This window comes from Cebidichthys violaceus, unplaced genomic scaffold, assembly GCF_023349555.1.
Source record: "Cebidichthys violaceus isolate CVI_PGR_0920_01 unplaced genomic scaffold, fCebVio1.0.p SCAF_25, whole genome shotgun sequence".
In the NCBI taxonomy this organism is placed as follows: Eukaryota; Metazoa; Chordata; class Actinopteri; order Perciformes; family Stichaeidae; genus Cebidichthys; species Cebidichthys violaceus.
In genome coordinates, this window is record NW_027176428.1 from 6,422,817 (window position 1) to 6,437,559 (window position 14,743).

At 38.7% G+C, this 14,743-nt stretch overlaps 2 protein-coding genes across 2 annotated transcripts; one reads left to right on the plus strand and one right to left on the minus strand.

Annotated features, from left to right (window-relative positions):
- The first annotated feature begins 3,496 nt into the window (after nucleotides 1-3,496).
- Nucleotides 3,497-8,210, plus strand: olfml3b (olfactomedin-like 3b). Its single transcript, XM_068720292.1, has 3 exons — nucleotides 3,497-3,619; nucleotides 4,357-4,642; nucleotides 5,642-8,210. Exons 1-3 carry the CDS (start codon nucleotides 3,515-3,517, stop codon nucleotides 6,424-6,426), a joined length of 1,176 nt encoding a protein of 391 aa, XP_068576393.1. The 5' UTR covers nucleotides 3,497-3,514; the 3' UTR covers nucleotides 6,427-8,210.
- A 1,232-nt stretch (nucleotides 8,211-9,442) lies between these two features.
- Nucleotides 9,443-13,364, minus strand: cdk2 (cyclin dependent kinase 2). Its single transcript, XM_068720385.1, has 7 exons — nucleotides 12,864-13,364; nucleotides 11,801-11,878; nucleotides 11,574-11,694; nucleotides 11,285-11,455; nucleotides 10,897-10,998; nucleotides 10,564-10,767; nucleotides 9,443-10,383 (listed from the first exon to the last, which is right to left on the minus strand). The coding sequence occupies exons 1-7, from the start codon at nucleotides 12,977-12,979 to the stop codon at nucleotides 10,279-10,281; spliced, it is 897 nt and encodes a 298-aa protein (XP_068576486.1). The 5' UTR covers nucleotides 12,980-13,364; the 3' UTR covers nucleotides 9,443-10,278.
- Nucleotides 13,365-14,743: the final 1,379 nt, after the last annotated feature.

A 14,743-nucleotide genomic window follows, 5' to 3' on the forward strand; every position in this document is an offset into this window, starting at 1 on the left:
ATATGTGGAATAAAAAAGACGATGATTCCGCTGCTGCCTTCATTTGGACCTTTTCTCTTTATAAACTGACCATTGTGAGTCCAACAATGTTATAGAATAGCAAAGCTAAATCTATGGAATATTCTTTTAAAAGAAATTAAATAGAGACTGGACACCAGCTCCAAGCTTCTCCAACACAAGTACATCAAATGCATTATCAGGGGTGAATGATACCACAGCATTTGCTTCTGATCTGATACAGAGTGATACCAGGGACAGAATGGCTAATGTATCATCATGTAGGGGAAAACTTGTCAGGATTTATGAAGTGAATGCACCAACTACTTCTGAATACATATTCCTCACCACTCAGAGATTTGACAAACATTATGAGCCTCTTTCAACTAGTCCTTTTAAACAACATAATACCTAATACTCTGTCAGTTACTTTCATATAAAAACAAGAGTTTTTAATGATAAATTACAAATGTTTGTTACGTTATCATCAAACATAATCACTACTACTATATACAGGTTGTTATAGCAACTTGTAGACCTGTATGTTCACTTTTAAAAACAGAATCACTGAATAAATAATAAAAAGACGCATATTCAAATAAGACCATGCTTATACAAACAAACCTCAAGCAATGATGTAACAAAGTGCGATAAACCCGTCATAAACCTGCCTCGCACAACCAAGAATTATGATGGCTGTTTTGTAAGTAATGACGAAAACAATAGACCTTCAGTTGTAGCAGCATTAAACAGCACCATCATGAGTGATGTCATTTGTGTGTATGAAGCTCAGATGGCCTGAGAGCCACGGTCACATTTACAAATGAGTAACAACACTGCACACTTGTTGGTAGGAGGGAAAAAGCTTGGATTTTAAGAAGTTGTTATTGGAGCTCATCAAAGGTGAGGGCATCCATATTTGTTGTTTAATTTAAAGTTAAACCATCCACTTTTTACGGCGAACCGTCATCAAGTTGGGACATACACTCACACACATCTTTCTGGGCTTAGTGTGATCTCATGGCTATTTAATTCAGTAACTTTTATTTTAAAAATGTAAATGTACATAGTTAGCGAACTGTAAATCCTCTACGTAGCAATGCTTTTTAGTTTTATCATATTGTGTGACACCACAGCAGGGCTTTGTTGTCATTCAAGTCATGTTTCAAGGTTTTAAGGTGCACTCGTCCAATTTTATATGTGTCTCAGTTTTATTTTATCTGCCACCAGTACTACAAAGCCTGCTGTGGATATATATCTGTGGATAGCTCGAGTAACCCTTTAAAGCAGAAAGATGGATTTATTCAATAGTATAGAATATTTTAAAATATGATTTTTGAATATTATATAATATAGTAAACTTTGACCCTGCCACATTTTCCATTCCTTGATTGATTTTCTAAACTGCTTTTTCTGCTCATGTTTGTGGTGGTCAGGAGCCAATGAACAAGCATGAGGCAGCATACACCCAGTACAATGGGCTACACATCTTTTCTTATTTAAAATGAACTATTTTCTTTTAACTTTTTAAAGCTGTCTTTTATATTCCTTTATTTAGAAGACTGTCTTGGAGAGATGCGAGTTCAGAGCATTACCGAGCAGTGCAGAGCAGATGTCATCTTTAACACTTCATGGTTTGTTTGCATCAGTTAGTGACATAACGAGGATGAAAGCTGCCAAACTGTCAGTTGTGACCTGGCCAACATCAGCAGGGTCTTTAGCTTGATTAAGCTCACCTGGGCCTTTCCAGCTAAAAGCTTTGGACACTCTCTCCCTTGCTGACATCCACCCTGAATTGGTGGCTTTTGTTTTTGCACTATCAGCACATACCCAGCACACTTCACATGCATCTATGCATGGCTTTCATCACTGACTTTGATGATTTACACACTCCATTGTTGGTTTTCTGTTAACTGTAGTTTGATAAATTTTGTTGGTTTGATGAAACCAAAGGACCGTGTGTAGGGAGACTTTCTGCCGTGGTGCTGAAATAAAGAAAATGCAAAACTATGGTATTGTAGTTTGTATGGAATGAAAATAATACTATTTTGATTTGCAAAATCGATTTACCACTTCAGGTTCACATGGTGCAATTTACATAAAATCATACGAGAGAGCATGAATTAAAGACAGACTGCAATAGTTAACGCAAACATATATAAAAAACTTCTTACTTCAAGTCTGTCCTCCACAAATGTGTTTCTACCGAATATTATGTAATGTTGTTCAATACAGCAAAAATTAAATGAAGAACAAACCTGGCAGACTTTAAAGGACAGGAAGAGTAGGCCTATTATTGTATTAACTAGCAAACCAAATAAAGCCAGCTGTGTTGAAAAAGAGGTGTTCAGTGATGTCATTACTGACTTTTTTATAGCAAGGTGGTCTCATAATTACGGGTGAGACCAGAGACACTATGTTCTACTTCCCCAGTAATTCACTACTTGCCAAACTAACTACTGTTATTGTTAAGCTGCAGACATTCAGTACAACTGTTCCTGTAGGCAGACACAGCTGGAAAACACTGCAGACACTGATGTAACATGACAAAAAAAAATACTACAAATGTTTCACATATTATTTTGATTAATTATGGATTTTTTTTTTCAAGTTCACCTCTAGGTTCACATGACAGCTCAAACAATACTCATGTTTTAAGGTCCTCCCCTCTCTTTTGTACCTCAGCTGTGAAACATTTGAATGACATGATGCTTCTGTTTTTTGAGATAGTAGTGTATAACTCATGGTCGGACGTCTAGTTCTGAAATGATCGATTGTATCAAATGCGTTGTTTTTTGTTGCCAGATGTGACCTCTCTGACTTGTGTCTCTTGTGACTTGTGTCTGACTAGTTGGCAACCGACCTCCCCTTTTAGGATTAATAATGTTATTTTATTAAATCTAATCCAAACTTCTGGATCTGTTTGCATCAATGTCTTATGTCATGTCAAAATTAAGCACATTATAAGTCTGCTTTCACCATTCAGAATAAAGCTACCTGTTTGGATTAGAGCTCAAGACAACATTTAAGGAATTCCTGTGTTGGAATAGTTCATATTGTGATACACAGAATATGTCATTACTGCATTGTTAGAGAGTTTAATGTAGTTAATTCAAATCTACAGTCGATGGTCTTCCCTTTAACACAGGAGTACAGTGCCTCACTGACTCCTGACTCCCACTCACATTACGCTTCCATAACGTTTGGTCCTGTGCCACATTACTGTCATGTGTTCTGAGTAAAAATATTGACCACCTCCTTAAAGCCATACATACATCTAAACATCAGATTATATATTATATATAGTTTTAGTTTTTTAAACTGGTTAAAAGCTGATGTAAAAATAAAAAACAGTGTCTTGTCTCTCTTGGCGACTGTGTGCCTCCATCTTCACCAGATGTATTTGGCTCCTCCCAGATAGCTTACTAAAACATTCCAGCCCACCTCTGGGAATCTGCTGCCTCCTCAGTACATTCTCACTCAACTCAAGGAGCTAAAGAGACTGAGTTGACACAAAATGAGAGGACTTGTTGTCTTGGTCTTGGTTACTTTGGCCTGCTATGCCACCGCCCAGCACCAAGCACTGATTGATTACTTGGAGCGAAGGCTGCTCGCTATTGAGGTAAGACTCCTTTTACCTCCCTGCCGAGCCCTGCGTTCCTGAGTCCCTCTGAGAGGAAACTTCCAGGAACAGGGCAAAAGCAATGGAATGCAGATGTGGGCAAATCCTGGGGAAAATGCTGGAAAATACAGCTCACTGAAATGTATAGGGAGTATGAGCTTCTTGTTCTGTTCTTATATTGTGGTTTTGTTTATATGAAAATATTAATGTTCTAGGTTAAAGTCATTTTAACATACTTCACTAGAAGTATTCTATTAATTCCTCTATTATGTATTATTAAACAGAAATCTCTCAAAATATTTTTTATCTACATCCCATAGTTTCTGTTTTTCTCTGTAGTGTGCTGTCAGACTTTACTGATCACCTGTAGAGAGACACCTCTTTTCACAGGTCAGGGTCTGCTACAGAGCGTGCCGCTAGGACTTAGTGTTTTGCTAAAAAGACAGTTAAGCAGGGTGGAAACTTGCCACGTGTGGGCTGAACCTGGCTGTTTGAAGGATGAGTGTCCTACTTATTATGTCCTTCTGTCCCAGTCTATTTACTGAGCATAAAATTATGGCCTCCTCTAAGCTTTCTAGAAGTGCAGTCACAGTTCCTGTAAAAGAGACATCATGTATTGCTCACATTACACATTACATTACTAAAGCATAAACAGATCAAAGGGGAACAATAGTGACCACTTTAACTTGTGTACAAATTCAGACACAACTAATTTGTGTCTCCTTCTTATAAAACAGGACCGGATCTCTCTGTGGCATGAACAGACCGCCCGCTACGCCTCCGAGCTGCGGGCTCTGAAGCAACAGATGGTTTCCCAGCTGGAGACCCTGGATAAGGAGAAAGAGACATTGAGAATGAATCTGGACGGTGTGGGGACGAGGGTGGATCGTGTAGAGCGTGAGCTGGACTACCTGGAGACTCAGAATGGAGCTCAGCCGTGTGTGGACGTGGACGACAAGCTGATAGAGCAGCAGGTGACACTGGTGAAGGAGAAGCAGAAGGCCAAGTATTCAAAGCTATCAGGTGAGATATGATGTGCTTAAACTACACTAGTATAAACTGTTTATCAGAATAAACACTGTGTTTTATTGACTATGAACCTGAAAATACTTTGTCTGACCAACAACTAAGACTCAGCATACTCAATCTAGAATAAATTTAAAAGGAGAAAAGCAAGCAAATCCTCAGGTTTGTAGTAATATAACCCTCAAATCGATAATTTAAACTACAGAACAGTTAGTATTGATAGATCACTTATCAACTGCTTGAAATGTATTAATTGGTGATAATATTCCACAGAAACACTTCACTGGTGAGTCAATGACTTAACAAAAGCGCAGTCTCCACCTTGGCTTTGTTGATATGTAGAATGACTAACTTGTTTCTTAGAATTACAGTGTTTATCACACATACGTTATCAAAAGTCCCAACAAGTGTTTTCTGTCACCTGTGTGAGGTACAGTGGCCCTGCAGTGAAAAACACAACAGCAAGACAGAAAACGCTTTTCCCAACTACGTCCCATACCTACCTATCTACAGTTTTTATACAGCCAAGACACAAAGCCTGGTATCTGAGCCACATTTATTGAAACCACTAACTCATGCAAAAATATATTTTTTTGAAGACTTAGAAGTTTTGAATTAAGTGTTTGCTTTTGCAAGAGATTTAAGATGTTTTATATTTTGTATGTTTTTGCTTGTTTTGTGTATAGAGTTTTGACTACAAGGACAATAGTTTAGAAATTGTGTATTACGGTTTGAATCTAACCAAATATTGTTGTGAATTATTTTTGGCTGTTGTGTTTTGCACTTTAGGGCCACCGTTGTGAGGCTATTTAGCAATTGAACAGGAAGTGGCAATGATCTTCAAGTCTTGACAAGAAATAACATATTCCCTAAAATGTTGAGCTATGCAATTAACGACAGTCCTGATATAATTAAATGATAGTAAAATCTAAACATTGTTAACATGTCTGCGAGGTGTCACCTGTCATGTAAAACCTGTCGCTCTCTCCTGTTCAGACTGCAGCGACATGATCTCCAGCATAAAAGCCATGAAGATCTTGAAGCGAGTCGGAGGGCCAAAGGGTATGTGGACCAAAGACACCAGCAGAGGCTCTGGGAAGGTCTACATTTTTAACGGGACAGATGAAGACACCATCCATGAGTTTGCCTCTGTTCAAGACTTCTCCCGCTCGCTGAGCGTTACTCTGTCCAAGAACCTAAAGCTGCCGTCCGCCTGGAGGGGAACAGGACACGTTGTCTTCAACAATTACGCGTATTATATAACTCAGGCTGAAGAGATAATGATGGTTAAATTTGACATGAAGAACAGCTCTGTGACTGACAGCACAGTGTTCCCAGTGCAGGACCATGTCCCAGTGTATGGCCTGACCCCAGAGACAGTGATGGACCTGGCTGTGGACGAGGAAGGTCTGTGGGCCATTTATGCCACACGGCAGAACGAGAGGTACATCTCTTTGGCGAAAATGGACGCCACCTCGCTGGACATCGAGCAAATGTGGGACACAAACTGTCCGAGAGAGAACGCGGAGGCGGCTTTTGTCATCTGTGGCACTTTGTATGCAGTGTACAACACCAAGCAGCCCGGTCGCTCACGTGTCCAGTGTGTGTTTGACGTCAATGGTATGGTGACCAACGAAGATGCACCACTGATTTACTTTCCAAAGCGTTATGGATCGCACTCCAGTCTGAAGTACAACCCGCAGGAGCAGCTTCTCTATGCCTGGGATGATGGCTACCAGATCCTGTACAAGCTTATCATGAAGAAGAAACTAGAGATTTAAGCTAAAACACAAACCACACCCAAACCCCCTTAAAGTACCATACCAGTGTTTTTTTTACAAGTTTTGGCTCCTTAATTACAAAACATGTGTACTAAATTTACTGCTGAACATTTTAAATGCATGCTGTAGGATTTAAGATTTTTGAATGTGGCCCTGGTTTCTGTACGATATAAAAATCAATTTTGAAACTTTCTTTAACTGTGGAGTACAGTGACCGTCAATAATTCTTTTCTTTTTTCATTTTAGTTATTGTGACCTGACAGTTAAAGTCCAGACTGATTTGAAAGGTCTCAACAATTACAGATCTTTTTTTTTTAATATGTGCACTGTGACATCTCAAGATAGTTTCAAGAGTCTGCAACTTGGTTTTCATACCATGCGAAAATGAATGGACAACAATAAAGGCTAGAAAAATAAAGTTAATACCCTCCAAACACTTGGTATGCAACATGGTCAGAATTGACGTGAAGTATTCATGATTTGTAGTGAATCAACTAAACATGCAATATCACTAGTATGGGCTTTAAGTCTGAATCTCTAAAAGCCTAAAATGGTTAAAAAGTGCTTGATTGTAAAAGTGTATCTGTATACTTTCACACTTTCAGATGTGAATGTTTGACATATTTCCTAATTTTTAAAGGTATCATGTGATTTCAGTTTGTCATTGCTGCCAAACACTTATTTCTAATCAGAATGCACTTTTCTCAGTCATATCTGTGTCTACTGGCATGTCAACTTGCCTGTGATCTTTTGTTTTGAATCACTCAAGCTTGTTTCTTTTTGTTCATGCAGCAAATATTATACCTTTAAATTGGTAGAATTTACCTGACTGCTCACTTTAATCTAACTGTCACCATCCGTCCATCTTTATCTATTTTACATGTAATTTTGAAGTATGAATAACTTTTTAATACATCTTGGTAGCATTGCTGGATGCATAAAAATATATACTGTGTCTACACAGTATATATGATACAAAAGGCAACCCCTAGTTCAGAAGATAGCATTACAAATAAACATTTTGTTTAGTTATGCTTCAAATTTCATCTTGGAGCTTTATTTATTAATAAGTCTTTAAACATTTTGGGTAGAGATTGTTAAAAAAAATCAACAACTGTCATAATCAAAGTAAGTACCATGGTGTTGTCAGGTATAATGCTACCACAACAATGTTGCCACTAACCTCAGAGCTGCAATAAACATAACTTGGATATTAGGATACGTGCAAGAAACAGCTAGCTGGCTAGTGCTGTCATATTTCTCAGTTTATGCATGGGATGAACTTTTCTCAGAAATTGAGCACATACTACGTATTTTGTGGATTCAATTTTTTACCAAATGAAATCATCAAAAAAAGCACCACTATTTCAACTATACATCTAATATAATACAATTGTTTATTAATTTATATCTAAATATAACATATTGATTTCCTACTGTTTGCTTATAATATGCAAATTTTCCCTTTTTCATCTATTCTTTCTGCCTCTAATTATTGTTCATTTTGAAAATAAAAGGCAGACTACACCTGTTAATTAATCCATCTGTCATATACAGAAAAGAAGATACAAACATATTAAAGCCGCTGTGTGTAAGATTTAATCATTTTAGACTTTGGCGCCCTCAGTGGTAGTATAAAAAAAGACACTTTGGCAGAAAGCAATACATTACTGTCTCTGTGATTTAGATTTTCTGTGCTGACTTTCTGTTACTGTACATCTTTTCTTGATTTCAACTTTGTTTCTTGAAGCTAACCTGCATGGACTGACATGACGTCTAAATACGGCGTGACTAATAAAAACTTATTTAGTTGTAAGTCTGTTTATATTTCATTGGAGCACCTAATCCGTTTTTTGGAGTCTTTTGTGCAGCTTTTTCCAGGGTAATTCACTTGCTTAGATAGTTTAAGAAATCCTTGCTACTAGAGCAGAAAGAGTAGATTTCAAACTGAAATGAGTGTATCTAACAGTTTGCCAAGAACGATAAACATTACACTGAGGGGCAAATTCACAAAAAGACTGTGGGCTTTAGCGGCTGCTAATACACAAAAAAGACAAAAATAAACTGTGTAAATGTCAAAGCATCTTCAAAGGGTGAAAGCAGCCCTGACTGCGCTGCCAAGCATATACGTAGCTTCTCGGTGCTCATGTGCTGTTTGCACATATTTAAATTAGATAATATACATACATTTGTTTGCCTGATAATAGACAGAAAATATTTGAAAATACATACAAAAAAAAAGAAAGAATGAAAAATAAGGTTACTATACAAACGTACAAATGAATGATTTCTACTCTCTCCTACTGCAGGAATATCATAACCACAACAACCGGGCCGTAAGACGAGGCAGATAGTCATTGCAAATTACGCGCAATTTTAGATCCCCTGAGAATGAAGCACTTTCTTTCATAGAATTTTATGTTGAAATCTTTTTTTGGATGCGACTTCATACCACCAGTTCATCATCTAATTTACTAATTTAACGTACTTCAACATTTTTATCTTGAAAACAATTAAAATACCACTTTTGCCATACTTTTCCTAGAATTCCTCAACTAATCCTTAAACTGTTATGTATTACTTTGCATAATTTGACTGATAATTAAAACATTAAGTTGTTTCATCATCATTGGCATTATTGGGCCGCTGCAGGAAATTACAACTGACCGGATTAACAAAACCATTCCTCATTAATGTGACAAGAAGCCAACTGTAGAGGTGGGTGTGTGAGGTTGTGCAGCAGCCTAAGATAAGTGAAGCGTAACAGGAATTTGATTTAACAATGTGAGACAGCCTTTGACTCTGGTATTTGAGTCTCAAAAACTACTTGGAATAATTGTTTCCCTTGGCTCCAGAACAGAAGAAACCATCACTCACTAAAACGGTTACAGACTCTGCAAACCCTTCAAATGAACCACCTGAAGTGCAGCCGTAAGACCAAAATCATCCCCACACAAATAAACAGCAACAGTTGTTTAGACAAGTTTATTTTTGCAAACTGTAAATAAACAATATCCATAAAAAAGGTTCATTACATTTGAATAAAATCTAGAGTCAGAAAGATGCAACAGCATATTGAATTCTGTAAAATCTGAATTTCAACAGGGAACATTTGTATATCACAACTGTATGTACAAAGCTGAGAACTTCTGTTTGGTAAAAAAAATCCTGCCAGCAAACCTCAACGACCGACAAACATTTCTGTGTCAAACAACCAAAGGTGCTGTTATGAAGTCACTTCAAGATAATTTAGACACAACTGTAAAGAATTTAACTACAAGAAAATCAACCTCAAAGAACACGATTGTGGTCTTGTGTTCTTTTAGCACAAACTGTTGTGTGACGACCGTCACTCACATCTTTCATTCAGCCGCTGCTCAGTCTTACAAAGCATGACATTTGTTATTTGCACTATCCCACAAACTTATTCAATCATATTTAATTCTAACTACTTCTATATTTGAATTTGGACACCTTAAAGCCAACGTATCATTTAAACTGGGACATATAACAGCAGACTAGATTGGGTCCACCTGAGCTGCACTCTAACTCCCAATCACAAATTGACATTTACATCAAAAATGGCAGTTGCACAGAAATATATGCAAAATAATTACGTTGAAAATTACAGTTAAACGTTGATAACTATTATAACACCGCTGCTGAAAAAACAGCCGAACTCTCAGGACGTCTATCGGCTACAAAGCTGGTTTTAGGTATTAACAAATATCCAATTAAGGATCCAACGTATCCTGTAGTGTCCACTTTTTCTGTCCATTCCAGTCGTGGATATGAGGCGTGGCGAGAAGATCCTTATTGCTTGCATTAAAATGGACTGACGTGTTGCTCGACTCAGAGTCTCAGATGAGGGATTGGCATGGTGACGTCGCGGAAGTATCGATGTACCAGGGCGTTCTTGGCAGACAACCTTTTGTTTGGGTCATAATTCAGCATTTCCTGCAAGGACAAAAAAATCAGAAATTGAGAAATATAGTCAAAAAAAAATTGTTCATCATATTTTTTAACATATAACTCATTGTCATCTTTGGATCTTGCTGACTAACACACAAGACCAACTTCCTTCGCAGAGGCCATTAATGCTAAATTAATTCATGAATTATTGACAACAGTTCTCACTCCAAGCAGTTCTCTTCCATCCTCATCAAGAATCGGCACCACCTTGGATAAATCCTGCCGGGCCCACTTGGGGAAAGATGGTTTGTAGTCGGGCATTGATGTGACTCCTGGCCAGGCGGTCTCGTCGGGTGTCCCCAACGTTCGGAAGATTCGGAATAACTGATCAATCTCTGAGTCTCCGGGGAATAAGGCCCTCTTGGTGAGCTGTACAACAGTGGACAGTGAGGGGAGTCTGTTGGTTAGATGTGACGTTTGATCCGTGTGCATCATGTGCAGGCTTCATTCATTCACAGATAAGCTTATTGTAAAATATGAAACCTAGTGCAAATTTACCATTTCAGCAAAGATGCACCCTAGACTCCAGATGTCGACAGCTGTGGAGTAGTATTTACAGCCCAGGAGGATTTCTGGTGCTCTGTACCAAAGTGTTACCACCTGAAAAATATCACAGAAGCAGTTTGTATTTTAGGAAAACATAATTTCTCAGGAAGAAATGCAACAATTCACTGAAACAAAAAAACCTGAAAGCTACTTTGCTTAGAGACACATGGGAATACTGAATTCACTTAGAGCAATCATGATGGAGTGCATTTTGCTGCTGCGGTATGGTAATGAATATGCACTTTAGACCATATAACTGACGAACCATTTTCCCTAAGAAGCCTGTTGGGTGTGTGTGTGTGTGTGTGTGTGTGTGTGTGTGTGTGTGTGTATACGTTACCTCATGTGTGTATGTGCGGACAGGCACCCCGAAGGCTCTAGCTAGGCCAAAGTCAGCAAGCTTGATCTCGCCCTGGGCATTGATGAGGAGGTTCTGGGGCTTCAGGTCTCGATGAAGAACCCTGTGAGAGTGGCAGAAGGCCAGGCCTTGCAGCAGTTGGAAAAGATAACTCTACAAAAACACACACACAAAACACACACAGGTAAGTCAACTCCAAAGACTGTTTACTCTTGATTTCTTGGAGAGAGTGAGAAAGATCTGTTCTGCAAAAAAAGTAGCTGACATTTACCTTAACCAGAGGCAGCGGGATACCAGCAACTGTGAAGGAGTCCATGAACTTCTTCAGATCCTGATGAAGGAACTCAAAAACAAGGTAGAGCTTGTTCTCAGTGTGGATGACATCACGCAGTCTGAAACACGGTAACGGGCAGGTTTGCTTAAAAACTGACAGAACTAAGTAATACGAGAAACTTGCGAGCAGGATTTAGCTAAAAATCTGTAACATCAGGCACTTACTTGACAATATTTGGGTGACTGAGTTCTTTAAGAAGGGAAATCTCTCGGATGGCAGTGCTGGGAACACCCTCTGTTTCCCTGAATGAAAAACACGGTAAATTATTATGTTACTGAAGCTTATTCACTTATCTCAAATTATACTATTTTACTTCAATGTTATTTACTGCAGCTTGATGATTACACAATATATTTGCTTGTTTCAATAAGATTTTCAAATCTTTATATTCTATATTTTGTGTATATTCACAGGGCAAACTGTTACGGGCAACTTGAGACAAAATAACTTTGGGGAGAGACGACAAGAGCTGTACAATCTCGCTCTTATACTGGCACTGCACAAATACATCACTGCACCATTGCTGCCAGCAAACATATCAGCCAACAAAAGATAAGCAGAGGAAACACAGGTCATAAAACACTGGATAAAGTGAGTCACTAATGCCACCTGCTGAAGCCTGGGACATCCTGCTCCTTGGCACAGCATGAGGGAAAATGAATATTACAAAAAATTATCAATCTTTAAGGCCCACATTAAGGAAGCATGTTGTATTGGCACAGTGCACCTACACAACAATCAGATCTACATTTAAATATGCAATACCTATATATTTCTTTCAATGATTTTGGCTCGTGACCCTGTCACCCCTTATAATGAAGCGATGACTACTTGTGACCCTTCAATACATATTAATGCCTTAGCGTGGACTTAAATTATGAACTGTTCAACCCAAATGTATTTGTTCCTTTTCACAGGCCCCTAAAAAAATGAAACTTCACAACAATTTTTTGTAGAAAGTCTTATCTCCTCAATCAAAGTTAAGTAGCTGCAGTAAATGTGTAGAATGTAAAATATGTGCAGGGAATTAAATGAGCAGTATTTACAATTTAATAGCTGGTGGTTGAGAAAAAAATTTGTTTTACATGTAAAACAAGAGTGCAAACTCCGTCTGATGGGAGAGTAGTGGACTTTAATCCCATTTAAAGCATAGTAAAAGCAACAGATAGCGTTAGCTCGGCCCCCCGTGGAGCCCAGGTGATGAACCGACACTATGAGTGAACTTACGTGTCAAGACGGATCTTCTTGAGAGCAACAGTTTCTCCAGTGACTTTGTTCTTCGCTTTGTAAACCACTCCATACGTCCCTTCTCCAATCTTTTCCACCTTCTGAAACGTATCCATTGTTTGTATTTCTTCCTTCAAATGAACAGTAACAGGAGGTCTGGTGGTTGTTTAGCTCGTTAGCAGGACTCCCCTCTTTGTGTGTGAGCTAACGACTGCTCGGTGGCTACAGAGACAAACGTTGACGAGCAGCATATAATTAACTGTCTAACCTCTCGGTTCTAACGGACCGGATACAGCCTGTGAGCTGCCAAGGACACTTTGTTTTGTTTTTTTAGATCAGAGCGTAAACGCTGGATTGTGGGGTCAGTTCATTTATTTTCTCTGATATTGATAATATCCGTAAGGATGCGTATTAGCGGCTGCTCCTCCCTGGAAAACACTGAACCAACACAAGAGCGTTTCCCGCGTTACTTTACAGTAGCGTTCGTTTTTGTGTTCACGACACACCGACGGATGTTCCGGGTGGTGTTTTTTAAGCTCAAAGCCCCTTTCCTTTAGGAGTCGTTGTGAGAGACACTGGTACCGACAAGTAAGGACAATGTTGTCATTGTTTTAAAAAAAAATACTGTCAGTTGAGTTTCAATTCTTGGTTCGTTAGTAGTCCAGATACGGAGTCGTGTTATACCGGGAGAGACACAAACAGCCAACAAGCAAACCTTGCCGGTCAAACTGTGACACGACGATGACGTTTTACGTCATCAACGTCACAGACGGAAGTGGCAACAAATAAAAAAGCGGTCTGTTGGTTTTTTGTTGATATAAAAGAGCAAGTACAAACTTCTTGTGCTATACTGCAAATACAACATGTACATGAAATATATTTCAAGAACGGACAAATACTATATATATATATATATATATATATATATAAAAAGGTATTATTCAGTTTCATATATCAATCAGTCACACAATATATAGGTTAGACACGCAGTTTTGTTTATTTTTGCACCGTAACCATGCGGTCTGGTATGTTTCTGAATGTCAGATACTAAATGGCCCCATGTTTCATAGTGTGCTGAAAAGGACAGAATGAAGGACAAATACAGTTTCTCCCTCTACTGGCAGTAGTGTAGCTGTGCATCCCCTCACTGAAATTCGATCATGCGCCTCTATAGAAGTCAGACAAAATAGAGTCATAGACATCAGCAGACATTTTGACTTGTTATAGCAGGAAAAGCACTGGAGAAATCCATAACATTCAAGATATCTCTGCTCCATCAATCATTACAACATGTTGCAGCAATTTTTTATATGATCCTTGTGAAGAAGATCTTTTCCACTTTGGTTTCACTTCACATGTTTCACTCCCATCATGCACAGTGGCTTTGTCTGCCTTTAAGGGACTGATTAATCAGTTACGGGACCACAGAGCTGCTGGGCCCCCTATGAAACCTCTTTGGGCAACATGCATTAAAGGTCCCCGGTCAGAATCAAGCTGGCATGTCACTAGGAGAATTACAGGTATAAATAATGAAATTAGAGCCTCCAGTTTCAGGGTCCTGGTATTGTGAATGCTGGCTGGCTCATTGTCACACTGTCATGGCTTTCTGGAATGATAGCCTTAATTGCTATTAGTAGCACCTGTGCATTATGGCAAGTCAAAATGTGTGTTGTGAAAAAGACAAAGGATTGGTCATGAGGCATTGGATGTCATCTGTTACTGCATGAAGAAACAGCCTCTGTTAGAGGCGCTCTTACCAGCACTGCACATGATCAAAGCCCAGGGGCCTGATGTGCATCCAACCAGCAGTTATGTGAAGTGACGACTATTTCTGTCATGTTCAAGTCATGTATTCTATGACTGAAAGTTTTGCTTTGTGT